Here is a 19,619-nt window from a genome sequence, read left to right as displayed (position 1 = left end):
TATGCATATTTATAAAGGGGTAGGCAGAAGACTGACTGGAAAGTGAGTAATTGAGCTAAACATTTTGTTTTAATCTGATGTATCAAGTAGTCCATTAATGGCTGAAATTCCAACTGCACAGATGCCACACAGAGTTGGTACTATAAAGAAGTACCTCAACAGAAAGCATAGGACAGGTGAAAATAATGAAGCAACATACCTTTTATTTTAAAATACACCACTGCTCCAAAGAAGCTAATGTTATTTTTTGTAGATGCTAATTATCTCTGATGACATCCTGCACCATTTCCAGAGGGAACAGCATGTTAGTGTACAGGCAGGAGGCAGCAGCTCTGGAGTCCTCTGCATTAAGTCCAGATCCCATGAATTCTTATAGCAAAAGTCAGACAAGCTCTTAGAAATGGGTAAAGGAGCCCATGACAAAGAACCTAGGCAAGATATGCTAAACAGCAAGTTCACAGTTACTGTATTGTCATAAAGGATGAACAAGAAAACTAAAATTGTGCTCAATTAGTTAAGTAACAACCACATTTACCATTGCCTCAGCATTGGATGGAAATGACAAGTCACTGACAGGACAGGCAACTACTATTGGTTTAGTACATGGTGCTCTAAATGGAAAGGATTCACCAATGAGAGAGGACTTCAGTTCTTTGACTGCGCAGTGAATTACAAACCAACTACTTTGCCCTTGCAAGACCAATCCTCTCTCTGCAAGGGGCTGAATTGTACACAATTTGGCCTACTAGTGAGATTCTTCCCAAGCGCTTGTACAAGATGGTACATGTGCCCATCTTGTAAAGTGCTTGATGGTAGATGGGTCCAATCAAAGCTTATTAAATACCACCGATTTCCTTTGCCTTTTGTCCGGTCATGCTTTCACTCTGTAAAAGCTGTTTCGTATTCCTGTCCAACTCCCTACGCTCTCACCATGTTCAAACTAGCCTCTTTGCCATGGCTTTTGATCGCTTGCACTACCACCTGTTTATGTGCCTTAAGTGTCAAATTTTGTCTGAAAACACAAATTGAATCACCTTGGAATGTGTTACAAGGTTATGGGGTCTAATATAAATTATGCTGTGATACTGACCAAAGGTGGCTTTGTAATTTTACAAGCAGACTAAAATCACACTGTGACAAATAATAAAATTAATGAATTCAATAAATCATGTAAACCTCGGGGAAGAACGTGCATTTACAGTGGCCCATTAATGTTGAAAAACATCTCAAAGCTCCCATCAAAGGAGTAATAAAAATGATACTATTCCAAAGGGAATACAAAGAGGCACAAGCAACCAGCAGACCAAAATAGCAATGGAAGTGGTGAAACTATTACAAACCAAGAGACTCACTGATGCGCTTCAAGGAATGGAGTCAACTACACTGTTACTCAGCATGATTTAAGTATCACAACAGTCCCAAACAACTTTGGTGAACTGAAAATTCCTCACAGTTAAAGGAATTATGTGTCCATCACCAAGAATATTTTGTTGTACCACCACGAACAACTAGTTATGCCTTGATGGATGCAGCTGCCAGATCAGGGCCATGATATCTGATTAGTGAATCAACTTGCAAAAAAAAAACTACACAACATCTTCACTCAACTCAATGATACATACATATCTATTCATAATGAAATGGACAAATGATTACTCCACTGCTTTACAGAGACTAAACACAGTCTTCAAAGTGAACACACCTACCACTGACAGGTGATTGTATGATAGTGATGGACCATACCAAGGTTCTACTGTCCTGCCACATTCAATGGTAAATGGGCATGTATTAATAGGAACAAGAAGAATCCACTAACATATCCTTCCCCAATGACGGAAAACTATAGCATGGGTACAAAATAACCAAATTGCTGCAATTCAATTTTCCCCGTCAAAAAGTAGCTGCATTTTAGCCATCTGCTACGGCTGTCACAAAAGCCAAGCTTAATCCAATTGAATTCACTCGACACAATAACAAGACAACCTTCTTCATGCTTGTGCATCCCAAACCTGAACAAAATTCAAACGTGTACTGGTAGAAGGAAATAATATCGGCACAGCTGTGGCATTAAAAGCTCCTTAGAGTAAACATCACCAATAGCCTGTGCAGATCTAAGGCCAAGAAATTGCAAAAGTGTCTCTGCTTCCGCAGGAGCAGAGAAATTCAGCATGTCTCCTTTGACCCACATCAATGTTTATCGATGCACAATAGAAACCATCCTATTTGGATGTATCATGGCTTGGTACGGCAACTGATCTAGTTGTGACTGCAAGAAACTGCAGACATTAATGGATACAGCCCAGCACATAACGAAAACCAATGTCACCTCCATGAGCTTCACCTACGCTTCTCATTTCCCTGGTAAAACAATCAAAATAATCAAAGACCCCATCCACCCTAGACATTCTTTCTACTCCCTCCTCCTATCAGACACAAGATATATAAGCATGACAGCTCACACAACCGGGCTCAAGGACAGCTTCTATGCTGCTGTTGTAAGACTATTGCACTCCTTGTACAATAAGACGTACACTTCACCTCACAATCTACCAGCATGACAGAGTCCAACTACCAACAGTATTATCATGGCTGCACACCCCAACCCCCTCATCATCAACAAAAGAACCAACTAAATAACAAGAGAACAGATTGTAAACTGGCTATTCTGCATTGAGTAATTCCCAAACTCTTAACAGTTCACAACAGAACAATCAGGAATGTCCAAACACTTTCCACTTTAAGAACATTCAACTTAAGGACCTACTTAATTGAAATTCTATCCATTATTCAGAACCACACTGTGATATGTATTACCCCTCAAACTCATTACAGTTACTCAACAACTGCTTCTTCAATAGCTTCTCCCAGGCCCACAAATACTATCACCTTAACAGGCAGGGGCAGCAGGGATATGGGAACGTCACCATATGAAAGCATCGTACAGAGATAGAGTCTGTCTCCATGCTCTTCGGCCAACAGAACATGCACTTCCTTCAGCCACCCATTTACACCAGAATTATTTATTCTCCCAGCATTCCAATCAATATGTTTCATCGTCTAGCACCCAATGACACACTAGCAGTATAAATTTCAGTGGCCACTCAAGGTTCCAAACTTTGACATATGGGAGGGAAGTAGAGCTCAACGAGGAAAAGTTTGCAGTCAAAGGGAGAATACATAAATTCAACGACAACACTGGAAGTCAGGATTGAACCTGGGTCTCTGGTACTGTGAGGTAGCTGCTCTACTCTGCCAATGATCTTGATGAAAAATAGAAAGAGGTTTTAAAACTGACCTTGGAGGTGATACACTCAACCTATGATGCAATAAATGACAAATCAAAGCTTACACTCCAAAGCAGTACCGCATTGTTAGGTCAACTTTTTGAACACAACATTGAGCTGATGCCCCATCTGCACTTTGAGATGGACACATAAAACACAGCACTATATTCAAAGAACAGCAGGGTAGAGGTCCCTCCATTCGATCTCAGAAACAGACAGCCTAACAGTGCAGAAACAGCAGATATAGCTCACTTTAATGTTCAGAGAGCAAAGGAGGCAGAAGAAAGAATGCTCCAATTACTGAAAGTATAGAAGGGTGTCATTGAGCCTATCAAGCATACGAAACACTAACAGTTCTGCTTAATTATAAACAGAAGATGAATAAAGTAGCTTAAGAAATATAAAGGAAGTGTTGAACCCTGATGTTTTCATCAAAGGTTCTTTCAGAGGGCAGGATAGACGCATAAAACTTGTTGCTTACAATTACTTTATTAAGTGTTGATAAAACAAAGGGAAATTGAAAATGACCAGTGGGAGGTTGAAGCAAAGAGAGAAAATAGAACTAGGATGGTGCCTAGCATAAAGCAGCTATTTTTTATACCCCGATATAAGGAAAATTACATTCAAAAATTTATAGTTAAGAATTAACTAATTAGAAAGCCATTATTCAAATAATGCTGTATCAGGAAGCTTCCAGAATGATACCAGTAATATACCACTAGGGCAAGGGTTCCCAACCTTTTTTATGCCATGGACCAATCCCACTAAACAAGTGGTATGTGGACCCCAGGCTGGGAACTCCTGCACTGGGGGGACACACTGAACTTGCATAGACATACCACTACCACTAGGAAGCATAATGCAGTTACTTGTATACAAGTAATTATACAAAATACAATCAGATAATTAATTGTTAAACTGAAAAGAAAATAGCAATTAAACAGTCTAATCTATGAATTAAACAGCTAGATCCAACAGAAGTCAATCAAGAAAACTGGCACCCAAAGCCTGGAAAAAGCCATTTCAAGTTGTTCAGCTGTTAATTTTTGTTGAGAGATACTTGGTCTCATTATTGGCTACAAATAGAGTGAGGGTAATCAGAATCTGGATTAGGTTTATCATCACTGACAGCAAAGTAGTGCTAGACAGAAAAATTACCATAGATTACAAAATATAAATAAATATTGCAAAATTGGAATAGTAAGGTAGTTTTCATAAACCATTCAGAAATCTGATGGTGGAAGAGAAGAAGCTGAAACGTTGAGTACGCACTTTCAGGCTCCTGTACCTCTTCCCTTGTGGCAGTAATGAGAAGACGGCATGTACTGTGGTGAGGTTTCTTAATGATGATGCCACCTTCTTGAGCACCATCTTTTGAAGATGTTCTTGATGATAGGGAGGGCTCTGCCAGTGACAAAGCTGGAGATTTTAACTTAAAAGTTGAGAAGTGGCAGACGGAGTTCAACCCAGATAAGTGTGAAGTGGTTCATTTTGGTAGGTCCAATATATTGGCAGAATATATTATTAATCGTAAGACTTTTGGCAGTGTGGAGGATCAGAGGGATCTTGGGGTCCGAGTCCACAGGACGCTCAAAGCAGCTGCGCAAGTTGACTCTGTGGTTAAGAAAGCATACGGCGTGTTGGCTTTCATTAATCGTGGAATTGAATTTAGGAGCCGGGAGATAATGTTGCAGCTATATAGGACCCTGGTCAGACCCCACTTGGAGTACTGTGCTCGGTGCTGGTTGCCTCACTACAGGAAAGATGTGGAAGCCATAGAAAGGGTGCAGAGGAGATTTACAAGGATGTTGCCTGGATTGGGGAGCATGCCTTGTGAGAACAGGTTGAGTGAACTCGGCCTTTTCATCTTGCAGCGACATAGGATGAGAGCTGACCTGATAGAGGTGTATAAGATGATGAGAGGCACTGATCGTGTGGATAGTCAGAGGCTTTTTTCCAGGGCTGAAATGGTTACCACAAGAGGACACAGATTTGAGGTGCAGGGGAGTAGGTACAGAGGAGATGTCAGGGGTAAATTTTTTTACTCAGAGAGTGGTGAGTACGTGGAATGGGCTACCAGCAACGGTGATGGAGGCAGACACAATAAGGTCTTTTAAGAGACTTTTGAATAGGTACATGGAGCTTAGAAAAATAGAGGGCTATGGGTAAGCCTAGTAATTTCTAAGGTAGGTACATGTTTGGCACAACTTTGTGGGCTGAAGGGTCTGTATTGTGCTGTAGGTTTTCTATGTTTCTAACTCTGTAGCCTCTTTCGACCCTGCATATCAGGGCCCCCATATCAGGAGGTGATGCAATCAATCAGAATGCTCTTCACCGTCACTCTTTCCACTAGCTCTTCGAAGAGGACTGGTGTGTGTTCTCCTGAATTTCCTTTCCTGGGTCTGGAATCAATTCCTTGGTATTGCTGACAACGAGTATTGTTGTGACAACACTCAACCAGTCGATTAATCTTGCTCCTGTATGCCTCTTCATCACCATCTGAGATTCTGCCAAGAGTTATTTCATCAGCAAATTTATAGATGACATTTGAGCTCTGTCTAGAAACAGAGTAATGAATGCAGAGAGAGAAGGGCACTGGGCTAAGCATGCAAACCTGAGGTGTGTCTGTGTCGGTTGTCAGCAAGGAGATGTTATTATCCATCCGGACTGATTGTGGTCTCCAGATGAGGAAGTTAAGGATCCAGTTGCAAAGGGTGATACAGAAGCCCAAGTTTTGAAGCTCATTAATTAGCATTGAGAGATCGCTGGTGTTCAAAGTTCAAACTATATTTAATATCAAAGCACATATAAGTCACTATATAGAAACTGTAGATTCATTTTCTTGCAGACATACTCATAAATCCATAGAATGCTAAGCATAATCAACTGATTGCAAGACTACACCAACTTGTGCGTTCAACAAGTATGAGAAAAGAAAACAAACTGTGCAAGTCGATATCAGACATGTGGAAAGTGTTTAAAGATCAATTACAGTGTACAGGAAAGGTATGCCCCTGTTAGAATGACAGATGGGGATGGAAAGATAAGAGAACCTTGGATGTCTAGAGAGGTGATGAATTTAGTCAAGAAGAAAAAGGAAAAGTATGTAAAGTTTCAGAAATCAGGATCAAACGAAACACGAGTACAAAGAAACCAGGGAAAAAAAACTAAAGAAGTGAATTAGAAAAGCCAGGAGGGAACATGAAAAATCTTTGGCAAGTGGGATTAAGGTGAATCCCAAGGCATTCTATACCTTCATCAAGAGCAAGAGGATAACGAGGGAGAGCATGGGACCACTCAAGGATAAAGGGGGAAAGATTTGCTTGGAAGCAGAGAATGCAAGTGAAGTACTTAATGAGTACTTTGCTTCAGTATTTACGAAGGAAAAGGACATGGAGGACCAGGAGATAAGTGCTGAGAATATAAGTACATTAGGGCATTTAGGGGTCAAGGAGGAAGCAGTATTGGGCCTCCTAATGAGTATTAAGGTTATAAGTCCCTGGGACCTGATGGGATTTACCCCAGGTTATTGAATGAGGCAAGATACAAAATTTCTGGGCCCTTGATCAGTATTTTATTGTCTTCTCTAACCACAAAGACAGGGTCCTGGAGGACTGGGGAGTGGCTAATGTTGTACTTCTATTTAAGAAGGGAACTATAGACCGGTGACTCCCATGTCAATTGTAGGGAAATTACTAGAGAAAATTCTTAGGTACTGGATATATGAGTATTAGGAAACCCATGGCCTAATTAGACAGAACACCAGCGTGGCTTTGTGCAGGACAGGTTGTGCCTTACCAACCTGAGCTTTTTGACAAGGTGACAAGAGAGATTGATGAGGGTAGGGCAGTAGATGTTCTCCACATGGGCTGAGAAATGGCTAATAGAGTTTAACCTAGATATACGAGGTGTTGCTCTTGGTAGGGCAAATGCAAGTAGACAGAACATTGTTAAGGTCAAGATCCTTACCAGTGTTGCTAGGCACAGAGATCTTGGGATCCAAGATCATAACTCCCTGAAAGTGACTACACAGGTTGATAAAGTGATTAAGGCGGCTTATGGAATGCTTGTTTTATTGCTTGAGGATTTGAGCTCAAAAGTCAAGAGATTAAGTAGCAACTTTATAAAACTCTGGTTAGGCCACATCTGGAATGTTGCATACTGTTCTAGTCATCCCTTTATGGGAAGGCTGGTGAGGTTTTGAAAAGGGTGAAGAAATAGTTTAGCAGGATGCCTGGTTTAGAGGGCATGTGCCATCATGGAAGGCTGGATCAACTTGGGTTATTTTCTCTGGAGCACCAGAGGCTGAGAGGAGGTCTGATAGAAATTTACACGGTTATGAGATATATAGATAGAGTGGACAGGGAGTCTCTTTTTCGCCAGGGTTGAAATGTATAATACTGGAGACCATGCGTTGAAGGTGAGAGGCGGTAAGTTCAAGGGGGATGTGAGGGGCAAGTTTGTTACTCAGAGGTTTGTGGATGCCAGGAATGCACTGCATGGTATAGTGGTAAAGGTAGATACATTGGAGGCTTTAAAGAAATGTTTGGATAGGCACATGGATGTAAAGAAGATGGAGGGATATGGACATGGTGTAGGTAGGAAGGATTAGTGACTTGCCTTTTACCTGGTTTGGTACAACACTGTGGGCCAAATGGCCTGTTCCTGTGTTGTAATTTTCTATGCTCTAAATAATAAATAAATAAGCAATAAATATCAATAACATGACATGAAAAGTCCTATAGAGTGAGCCCATAGGTAGAGGAAACATTTCATTGACGGGGCAAGTGAGAGAGAGAAGTTATCCCCTGCGGTTCAACAGCCTGATGACTGAGGGGTAATAATCACCCCTGAACCTGGTGGTGTGAGTCCCAAGGCTCTTGACCCTTTTTCCTGATAGCAATAGTGAGAAGAGAGCATGATCTGGGTGGTGGGGGTCCTTGATGATGGATGTTGCTTTTCTGTGACAATGCTTTATGTAGATGTGCTCAATGGTGAGGAGAGCTTTAAACGTGATGGACTGGGTCATATCCACTACTTTTTATAGGATTTCTTATACAAGGACATTGGTGTTTCCATTCCAGGCTGTGATGTAGCCAGTCAATATACTTTTCAATACACATCTAAAGACCTCCAAGAGGATCACAACCTTGTAATGGTTTGGAGGCTTGCATGCCTCAGTAACCCAGAGAACTATGCTGGCTGGAAGCAGGGCTTTATGCTTTGGCTCTTGGTAGGGTCACCCATGCCAAACAGATCAAAGGGTAGAGGCTAGACTAAGAGTGGTCCACTGGTCCTCCAGGTTCAGGGATTCAGTTCAGGGCTAACAACCATGACAGGTCAAACAAACCCCTAACAGGCAAAAGACACATCTATAGATGTTTGTCAAAGTTTTAGATGCAATGCAAAATCTTCACAATCTCTTAAGGAAGTTGAGGTTCTGTTATGCTTTCTTCATAACTATGCTTACGTGCTGGGCCCAGGACAGGTCCTCCAAAATGATAACACCGAGGAATTTAAAGGTGCTGACCCTCTTCACCTCTGATGAGAACTGGTTCATGAACCTCCAATTTCCTCCTCCAGAAATCGATAATCAGCTCCTTGGTCTTGCTGACATTTAGCAACAGGTTTTTGTTATGGCACAACTCAGCCAGATTTTCAATCTCCCTCCTATATGCTGATTTGTCACCACCTTTGATTCAGTCTATGACAGTGGTATCATCAGCAAACTTGAATATGGCTTTGCAGCTGCGCTTAGCCACACAGTCTTCAGTGTACAGTGAGTCGAGCAGGTGGCGAAGCACATAGCCTTGTGCTGATGGAGATTGAAGAGACATTGCTGCCAATCTGAACTGACTGGAGTCTATAAGTGAGGAAATCGAGGATCCAATTGCACAAGGATGAACTGAGGCCAAGGTCTTGAAGCTTATTGATTAGTTTTGAGGGAATGATAGTACTGAAAGTCAAGCTGTTATCAGCAATCAGAAGCCTGATGTACTTTTGGCCGCTGTCTAATTGCTCCAAGGCTGAGTGAAAAGCCATTGAGATTGCATTCGCTATAGACCTGTTGTGGCAGTTGGCAAATTGCAGTGGTTCCAGGTCCTTGTTCAGACAGAAGTTAATTCTAGCTATGACCAGCTTCTTAAAGCACTTCATCACAGTAGATGTGAGTGCTATCAGGCAATAGTCAATGCTCTTACCACTTGATTGATGCTCTTTTGAAGCAGGTGGGAATATCTGATTGCAGCAGTGCAAAATTAATGATATCCTTGAACACTCCATCCTGTTGACTGGCACAGGTATTTAGTACCTTGTGAGGTACATCATCAGGGCCAGATGCCTTATTAAGGATATTCTGATATTGGCTTCCAGAAGAGATCACAGATGCCAGACACTATGGGGATTCCTATACTGCTATTCTCCCTTTCAAAACATGCACAAAAGGCATACGGAAGTGACAGAAGCAGTAATATCCATTAATATAAAATTGAAGAGGAGAATTTGACCACTTCTAGATCCACCACTGATTAAGTTTAATTACTTATCTCCATTTTAAAGTTAAAGAAACTAATTTCTTTTTTTCTTAAATTTTATTTTTATTTGGATAAGGAATTCACAAATATCATGTACTTTTTTCACACATATAACCTTTTCCATTTTTTTATATGTATAAAACTACAATTATTTATACATTCTTAAGTACACATTGAGATGATATAAAAGGAAAATAAACATTTAAATAGATAATTATGTACTGTGGTAAATCTAACCTATTAGGCTAAGTAATGGAATTAGTTGTTAAAAAAAATGGTAATAATAGTTTCCATATAACCCTTCTGGACCATTTCCACTGGTCCAAAATGTTGTATATAAGCCTATGTATCAACCATTGTAGGTGTTTATATCCTAATTTGTTCATGCTTGCTCCTGCCCGCAGACATAATTATCCAATCCCTATGTACTTATTTACTTAATTTTTTCATTTTTTTTTATCCCTTTCCCAAATCTTTCCCTTTACTTGTGTTAATTCTCTATTTTCCAAAAGAAAACAAAAAAAACAAACATTTAGACTAGGGGTGCTTACGTTAGCAATATTACTGTGTTGATGAGAAGAGCAGTATAAATCATTAGGAGAGTCATCTAAAGTCTGCTCGCATTGGGGTTATATATTCAATCCATTTATTCCAGATTTGATAAAATTTTTCTTTTTGAGTTCTCAGGGAGTAAGTCAACTTTTCCATTTTAAATATTTCCAAGATAATTTCGTACCAATCTTCTAATGTAGGTGGTATTGGATTTAGCCATTTTCTAGAGATTGATTTCTTACTTGCCGCTAAGAGGGCCTGCAGCAACTTTATATCTTCTTTCTGTTCAAGAAACAATACGTGCCCCAAATAGAGCATCTCAAAGTTCAGAGGTATCTGGGACCTAAGTACCTTAACTAATGTTCTATGAATACCTTCCCAAAATAGACTTAACTTAGGGCAATCCCAAAAAATATGAAAATGATTTGCCTCCTTGGAGCCGCACCTTCTCCAACACATCACATTTGTATCTCTATATTTTTCCTGATATGGGGTCTTGAAGTATCTTATAACGTTTTTCCAACAACGTTCTCTCCTAGTCAAAGAATTAGTCAAGGACCATTGAAAGCTGCAGATTTTCTCCCAAGCCTCCTCTGAAAGTACCAACCCCGCTTCTTTCTCCCACTTCTCTTTAATATACAGCTTATTTACATTTTTAGCATGGGAGATTGCATTATATAATCGAGAAACTGATTTACTAGGTATTGAACTGCAAGCCGAATTCAGAATCTTGAAAAATTCTAATTCTACTGTTTATAGGTCTGTATATCTACAACTCTGGTTAACATAGTTTCGTACTTGAAGGTACCTAAAAAAGTCCTTATGTTCTAGGCCATGTTTGTCCTACAGGATTTGGAAACTTTGTAATACTCTTTTATCTATAAATGAGAGGTAGGTTCTAAGACCTTTCTTTATCCATAGCTCAAATCTTTTATCTCCTCTATTGGGAAGGAATTCGGTATCATATGCACACATTCTAAAGAGTTTTAACATGTTATTAATTCCACATGAATTAACCACCTTCTGCCATACTTTTAATGTAAGATTTATCCAAGCGTTTTTAAATTTTTCCAACTGGGCCATCAATCCTTTGTCAGCTATTGAGGCCTGAAGAGGAAAACTGTCAACTAATCCAAATTCTATTTCCTTCCATCTAGCCTTATATTCCCTATTACACCAATATAACAGAGGGGTTATCTGTGAGGCATAAAAATAATTTCTCAGGCAAGGAAGAACCATACCTCCTCCTTCCTTCCCTAACTGTAAGGTGTTATATCGAATTCTAGGTTTCTTTCCTTGCCAAATGAAGCGGGAAATCCATTTGTCCCATTCCCTGAATTGATTATCATCCACCTCCACCGGTAAAGTACGGAAAAGATACAATAACCGAGGAAGAATATTCATTTTTATAGTATTTATCCTTGAATTTAAACTTAAAAAGGGGATAAGATTCCATCTATGCATATCTGCTTTTATCTCTGAGATTAATGGCCCATAATTTACCTGTGACAGTGTTGAAAGATCCTTCGGCAGGGTTATTCCTAAATATTTTAATGATTTAGCTTCCCACTTAAGATCATATGTATCCTGCAACTTTTTGGATGGTGTATAATTTAGGGACATAACCTGCGTTTTCTTTACATTTATTTTATAGCCTGATATTTTCCCAAAGTCATCCAACAGTGTAAACAATCCTATAAATGATTTTTCTGGTTCACTCAGATAGACCAAAACATCATCTGCGAATAACGTCACTTTCTGTTCAATCCCTGCCACCTTGATACCTTTTACGATTTCGCTCTGCGTTATTAGTTGGGCAAGCGGTTCAATATATAGTGCAAAAAGGAGAGGAGAAATTGGGCATCCCTGTCTAGTGCCTCTCTCTAAGATGAAGGAGTCAGAGAGGTCCCCATTTATCTTAATTCGGGCTGTAGGGCTGTCATATAGAGTCTGAATTACTTTAATAAACCTTTCTTGAAAGCCGAATCTTCCTAACACTCTGTACAGGAATGCCCAACTAACCGAATCAAAAGCTTTCTCAGCGTCCAATCCTACTACCATAGTCTCTGTCTCGTTCTTGTTAACCTGTTCTAATATGTGCAGTTCTCCTTATGTTGTCCTGTGTTTGTCTTTGTTGAATAAATCCAGTCTGGTCTAAGTGGATTAGGCCAGGTAAAAGCTTTTCCAATCTGCGCGCTAATATAGATGTAAATAGTTTGTAATCTAAATTAAGAACACTAATTGGCCGATAATTGCCACATTCTAGTTTATCTTTACCCTCTTTAGGAATAACTGAAATAATTGCTTCTCTCCAGGAAGGTGGAGTTTCTCCTCTCTGCAAGATCCAATTAAAGGTGTTAAGTAGTAATGGGGCTAACTGTGTCTTCAGGGACTTGTACCACTCTGAGGTAAACCCATCAGAACCCGGGGACTTTCCAGCCTTTAACCTAGAGATGGCCACGTTCAGTTCTTTGACAGTTACTGGTTCTAATAAACTTTCATTTTGTAAATCTGTAAGTTTAGGTAGATCTAAAAAATTCAATACACTGTCTATATAGGGCTCATTGGGGGCCCGGGGTTGGGAGTACAGCTCTCGATAATATGTTTCAAAACTCTCTTGAATTTTCCCCATTGTACTCTCCACAAGCTTTGTCTTTGGATTCTTTATTTTATGAATTGTATTGTCTGCTTGTTGTTTTTGTAATTTATATGCTAATAATCTAGCTGATTTACCTCCTACTTCATAATTCTTTTGTCTCAGGTAAAGAAAATTTCTTTGAGTTTCCAACGTATAAATATCGTCAATTTCACTTTGCAATTTCCTAATTTCCTGTTTTCGATTTGAATTACTTTTGTTGCTATCTACAACTTGAAGTTGTTTTAATTTTCCTTGAAGGTCTGCTAATTTTTGTGCATTGATTTTTTTCATGTGAGTGGTAATGGAAATAATTTTCCCTCTCAGTACAGCTTTCAATGTATCCCATAAGATCACTGGTGATGTTTCTCCCGTGTCATTAAGGTCTAGATATTCTTTGATTTCTCCCCTTAATCTCTCCATTGCTTTCGGGTTATTGAGTATATGTGAGTTTAGCCTCCATAGTGTTTTCCTCATTTTCCTTTCCAGGATTAGAGACATAGAGACTGGGCTATGAGCCGACAGATCAATTGTTGCAATATTACAGTTTTTTATCCTGAGTCTATCTGTATTAAAGATAAAGAAATAGTCTATCCTTGAATAGGCTGAATGAGGGTAAGAGTAATATGTATAATCTTTACTAGTAGGGTGTAATTCCCTCCAGACATCTATAATTCCCAACTCCTCCATCAATGAATTCACTTTCCGAGTCAGAGGTTTATTCTGAGTAACTATTCTTGAAGAATCTAATATAGGATTTAATCTAATATTAAAATCCCCTCCACAAATTACTACCCCTTGAGAACTGACCATTAGGTCAAAAATGTGTCTATAAAATGACCATTCACAACCTGGAGGAGCATAAACATTCAGCAATGTTATTTCTGTACCTTCTATTCTTCCTGTGATTTTTACGAACCGTCCTTCTTTGTCTCTAGTCTCTGAAATATGTTCATAATTAAGAGTACTTGATATTAAAGTAGCTACCCCTCTTTTGTGACTCAATTTATATGATGAATAAAATACATGCTTAAAGCCCATTCTTTTTAATTTTCCATGTTCAGATTGGCTCATATGTGTTTCCTGGAGGAAAGCTATTTGTGCCCTCTCTTTTTTCAATTTAGACATAATCTTATTTCTTTTAATTGGATTCAAAACCCCATTAACATTATAGGAAATTATTTTTACCAATTCAGTTTGCATTTTTCTCTAGTAGAAAAAAAACACTCTCCTTTTCTAACCAAACAGTAAGCAATCCCTTCTCAACAGTAAACCAAGACATATAACCACACCCTAGACATTTTTGAACGTGCAACATTTGAAAATTTTTCCCGACTTCCCACAGTGAGGCCTGAGCACCGACCCGCCTCAGTTCAGAGGGATAACCTCTATCTTCACCCTGTGTTAGAGGGCCCTCAGCAGTTTGAATAATCATAGAGATTTTTCTCCTATTTATGTCTCGACCATATTGCTATCATTCAAGTTATTCCGTCTAGTTTATTTTCAGTTACCAATTTTCATTTTACCTTTAAGTCCGATTTACTTTTTTCAGTCATTTCTCTTAATTAATCTGTGTTCTCTGTACATTTGCGTTTGAATATTTGCAGCTTTTCCTTGTAGTTTGACACTCTGGTTCGAGTGGAGCGTCCTCGCCCCACTAACTGCCACGACTTCTGCCGAATCCTCTCCAGTAGCGACTCAGGTTGGGTGATAACTTTAATAGGTAGTCCCCGGTCCGCCAGGTCCGACGTTGCCTCCTCCACCGTAGCGTAAGTTTTTGTCCCTTCGTCGTAAAAGACTCTCAGCCGAGCTGGATACAGGGTCTGGAATCTGATGTTGTTTTCCTTCAGGACTCTCCGTGTTTCCATATATTCCTTCCGTCTGGCAAGAATCCCCGGTGCGTAGTCGTGGTCTAAACTGATTTTACAGTTGTTCCACATGAAACCTTTCTTTTGCCATGCCCTTTTAAGGACCTCTTCCTTCATTCTATAACTGAGAAATCTGACCAGAATCGATCTGGGCTGGGCGCCTGCTGGAGACTGTGGTGCCAACGCGCGGTGAGCTCTTTCTATCTGTAGGTCTTTTGCGGCCGGTATATCAAGGTTCTCTCTAAGTAGCTTCTCCACGAAGGGAATCATCAATCCGGGTTTACCTTCGGTTCCTTCGGGAACTCCGTAAATCCTCACATTTTCCCTTCTCGAGCGGCCTTCTTGATCTATTAGTTTCCACTGGAGCTGGTCTTGCAGCTTCAGCATTTCTGCTATCACCTCCTCTGCGTTTTGTAGCTTCTCTTCAATTCCAACAATCCTCGCTTCGGCTTCATCTATCCACGAGTTAGTTTTTACTATTTCTCCTTTAACATCTTCCAGCTGTTTGCTGTTATCTTGTCGGAACTTGCGAATCTCTCCGAGAATCAAGGACAGAGTCACCGATTCCCCCTCATTATCTCCGTCCTGGCTTGCCGTGGGGGAGCTAGGCCCGTCGCCCTGCTGCGTCTCTTTATGCCTTCGGAGCGGACTTTTTAATCTTGTTCTTAGACATCATCCTTGCCCCTTTTATTAATATAGTTATGCAATATTATTTGTCTAAATTCAATTATGGGGCAGTTTACCTTCTTTTTTGTCGAGAGACCTTTTCCTTACGCCGCCATTCCCTTGATGACCTGGAAGTCCCTTCAAAGAAACTAATTTCTATTTCAGGATCAGTAAATAGTCTTGGACAGGGATAAGAGCAGATGGCAAGGGAAAGTATTTAATTGGGAGAGGACAAACTATGATGCTATTTGGTAGGAACTTAGGAGTGTAGACTGGGAACATGTTTTCAGGAAAATGCACAACAGAAATGTGGAGGTTTAGGGAGCACTTGCATGTGGTTCTAGATAGGTTTGGCCCATTAAAAGAAAAGGAAAGAATGGAACCATAACACGAGATGTGGAACATCTAGTCAAGAGGAAGGAGGAAGCATACACAAGGTTTAGAAAGCAAGGATCAGTCAGGGCCCTAGAGATTTTCAAGGTCATCGGTAAGGAGCTGAAGAATGGATGGGAGAGTGAGAAGGTGACATGAGAAAGCCTTGACGAATAGAATTAAAGAAAACCCCAAAGCATTCCACGGGTATTTGAAAAACAGAAGGATGACTCATGAGGACAGGACCAACATGTACCTGGAGTTGGAGGCGGCAAGGCAGGTCTATAATGAATAATTTGCTTCAACATTCACTGGTGAGAAGAACATTGACAAATGTTAGGACAGCAAAAAAAAAAAATAGGCTGATATGTTGGAACATGTCAACTTTGAGGATGTGCTGGAACTTTTAAAAAAAACATTAAGGTAGATAAAGTTCTCAGGGCTGGGTGGGATATACCCCAGGTTACTGAAAGAAGTGAGGGAGGAGGTTGCTACACCTTTCATGATGATCTTTGCATCCCTACTGGCCACAGGATTATTACCAAAAGATTGGAGGGTGGCAAATATTGTTCAAGAAAGGTAATAGGGATAATCCTGGGAATTCTCAACTAGTGAGTCCTACTTCAACGGTGAACAAATTATTGGTTGGGATTCCTACAAACACAGCATTTGGAGAAGCATAGTCTGACAACGTTCCATATGATAGACTCATTCAGGAAGTCAGGAGGCAAGGGATCAAGGAAACCTTAGCAGCATTTAATCAGAAATGGCTAGCCCACAAAAGGCAGAGAGTGGTAGTGGATGGAGTGTATTCTGCCTGGGCGCCGGTGACCAGTGGTATTCTGGAAGTTGTGCAAGGTGAGGGTTAAGATCATGTCCAGACAAGCATAGAATATGGATAATGTGCAATTAGCCCAGGCAAGAAAGGTCTTTGAAGAGCATAGCTTCCTTTTAACAGCAGGGGAATGGAGCTACTTTGCATCTGGAGACAAGATAAGGATGTAATCGAAGGATGCAAGACACACGCATCAACTAGGGAACAATTACTTTACAAACCTCAAAGTATCTTCGGTTGTTAGCTTATGGATTCCACTGACTTTGAACAACTACATTATGAATGGCAATTGAAAATAAGAAATCTGAACATACACAAGTTTACCAATTAGTCAATAGCTGTAACTGCAAATCAATTCTGTATTTAAAAAAAATGGCATTTCTCTGTTCAGTCTTCAGAAGTTTGGTAAAAGAAGCCATGCTGACCTCCTTACGCACAAATAAATAAAGAGCAATTAAGGAACGAGTGAAAATTTTCAGAGTCCAGTTAATTGGTGACGACAATGCTCCAAAGGAATATGTTGGGAGAAATGCTCTTTGCAATCTTATAAATGACTTGGATAAGAAAGCGGATGGGTAGGTTAGTATACAGATATGGAAGGTTGGTTTTGAAAAATTTTATATTGAGAGACACAGCATGCTAACAGGCCACTCCCGCCCACACTGCCCAATTACACCCAAATGACCTACTAACCCACACATTTTTGGAATATGGGAGGAAACCGCAGCCCCCAGAAGAAACCCACGTGGTCACCAGGAGAATATACAAACTCCTTATAGACAGCAGCAAGAATTGAACCCTGGCACTGTAAATTGATGTGCTAACTGCTAAGCTACTGTGCTGGTCATGGTAGTGCTATGGAAAGTGTAAAAGGTTGTCATAGGTTGTAACAGGATAGGATGCACAACTGGGCTGAGATCAATCTGGAAAAGTGGGATGCGATACATTTTGGAAGGTTGAGTAGAAGCTTAGTGGGAGGTTCTTAGCAGTGTAAAGGAATAGAGGGATCTTAGTGTCAACATCCAAAGATTCCTCAAAGTTGCTGCACAAGTTGTGAGGGGGTTAAAAAGGTGTATGGTGTTTTGGCCTTCATTAGTCAGGGGACTGAGCTCAAGAGCCATGAGCTAATGCTGCACTTCCATAAAACTCTGATTAGACTAAACTTGGGAGGATTATGTTCAGTTCTGGTCACCTTACTAACGGAAAGATATGGAAGTTTTAGAGAGGGTGCAGAGAAGATTTACCAGGAGGCTGCCTGGATTGGAGATTATGTCTTAGATGGATAGGTTAAGCCAGCTAGGGCTTTTCCTCTTTGGAATGAAGGATGATGACTTTATAGAGGTGCATAAAATAAGAATAGTGTGGGCAGCCAGAGACTTTTCCCCCCAGGGTGAAAATGGCTACTATGAGGGAGCACAATTTTAAGGTGATTGGGGGAAAGAATAGGGGAAGATCTCAGAGGTAAGTGTTATTTATTTATTTATTTACATGGAGAGTGGCAAGTATGTGGCATGCACTGCTAGGGGTGGTGATAGAGGAAGATATGTCAGAGACATTTAAGGCACCCTCAGATAATCACATGGATGAAAGAAAAACAGAGGGCTATGTGGGAGGGCAGAACTAAATTGATCTTAGAGTAGGTTAAAAGGTCAGCACAACATTGTGAGCTGAAGGGCCAGTACTGTTCTATGTTCTATTACCTCGAAGGGGAAAATAAATAAAGTCACCTTACAGGCAGAAAACAAACTCACGGGCAAATAGAAGGTATACAATTTAACAAGAATGCTAAACAAACAGGAAAGAGCCTCTTGAGCAGGGTTCCCAACCATTTTTATAATGGACCTGTACCATTAACTGAGGGGTTCGTGGACTTCAAGTTGGGGACCTCCCCTCTAGAGACTCTTCTGCCATTACATTATATCACAAGTAATCTGTATTCTTACTGTCTTCATTTACCTTAATTCAATGTCTCAAACTCACCTGTTTTCTTATTCTACATCCTGTCCTCAATCCTGAAATCCTATAGCCTTACTTGTCCTGCACTTCAAGGAAAATTGTTTCTATCTATCCATCTATTTCAAATAAATCCTTGAACTTTTATAATAAAGGAAGTACATACATAATCTGAACAATCTACACTTTAAGCCACTACTAACCTCTGTTGCATAACCAAATATCGCAAATCCAAGCAGCCCTTGACTGTGACACCATAATCACGGAGCAACCGGCAGCCATCTTCAAAGGCGTTAACACCAACCTTCAGTATATTGACATCACCCAGCACATGTAGTAAGGTCTTTGGCAACAAAGAACTATTCCTGGTCATCTGGGGCATGCGGATGAGAAGGCAGGAGCCACTATAGGAGGCAATCTGAAGGAGAGACACAGGGTTTGCCTTCCCCTTCACAGAAACCTGGAAAACATTTTACAGATAGAGGAAATAAAATATGTCAAGGATTCCAGAATTAAACTCAAAGTTTAAAGCAATCAAGAGAAAAATCAGGTAAACAATATCTGCAGAAAAGGGTGTGCTTGACTGGCCAAGTTCTTCCAGTATTTCTAGTTTTGATTCAGATTCTGGTATCTGCAGTTTTGTTTGTTTTTCAAGAGAAAAACCAGCTAAGCTTAGCTCAATCTTCAACACAATCAGATCAACATATTCAACATTCATCATAAAACACATAATTTCTAAAATACATCACAACTTGCATTCACATTTTGTAGTGAACTTACACAATGCACCTGGTAAATGAGTGGGCCAGCAGGAAGCAGTGTGCAACAAGTCGCCACTCTCTGGTGCCATATTGTTATCCACTTCACTCACAACATGCTGGAGGAACTCAGCAGGTCGGGCAACATCCGTGGAAACGAACA

The 19,619-nt window shown here is 40.2% G+C and overlaps 1 protein-coding gene across 5 annotated transcripts in view; it reads right to left on the bottom strand.

The window, feature by feature from the left end:
- exd2 (exonuclease 3'-5' domain containing 2) overlaps positions 1-19,619 on the bottom strand; it is a 76,512-nt gene that overhangs the window by 42,571 nt on the left and 14,322 nt on the right. For all 5 annotated transcript variants that reach the window (XM_072265340.1, XM_072265379.1, XM_072265361.1 and 2 more), the window contains one exon: positions 18,902-19,158. In XM_072265340.1, the coding sequence (XP_072121441.1) occupies positions 18,902-19,158 (257 nt within the window). The remainder of the gene's footprint in view (positions 1-18,901; positions 19,159-19,619) is intronic.

The sequence above is a fragment of the Mobula birostris genome, chromosome 1 (assembly GCF_030028105.1).
Source record: "Mobula birostris isolate sMobBir1 chromosome 1, sMobBir1.hap1, whole genome shotgun sequence".
NCBI classification, from domain to species: domain Eukaryota; kingdom Metazoa; phylum Chordata; class Chondrichthyes; order Myliobatiformes; family Myliobatidae; genus Mobula; species Mobula birostris.
Note: the sequence above shows the minus strand (reverse complement) of the source record. Positions and strands in the feature narration are given on the sequence as shown.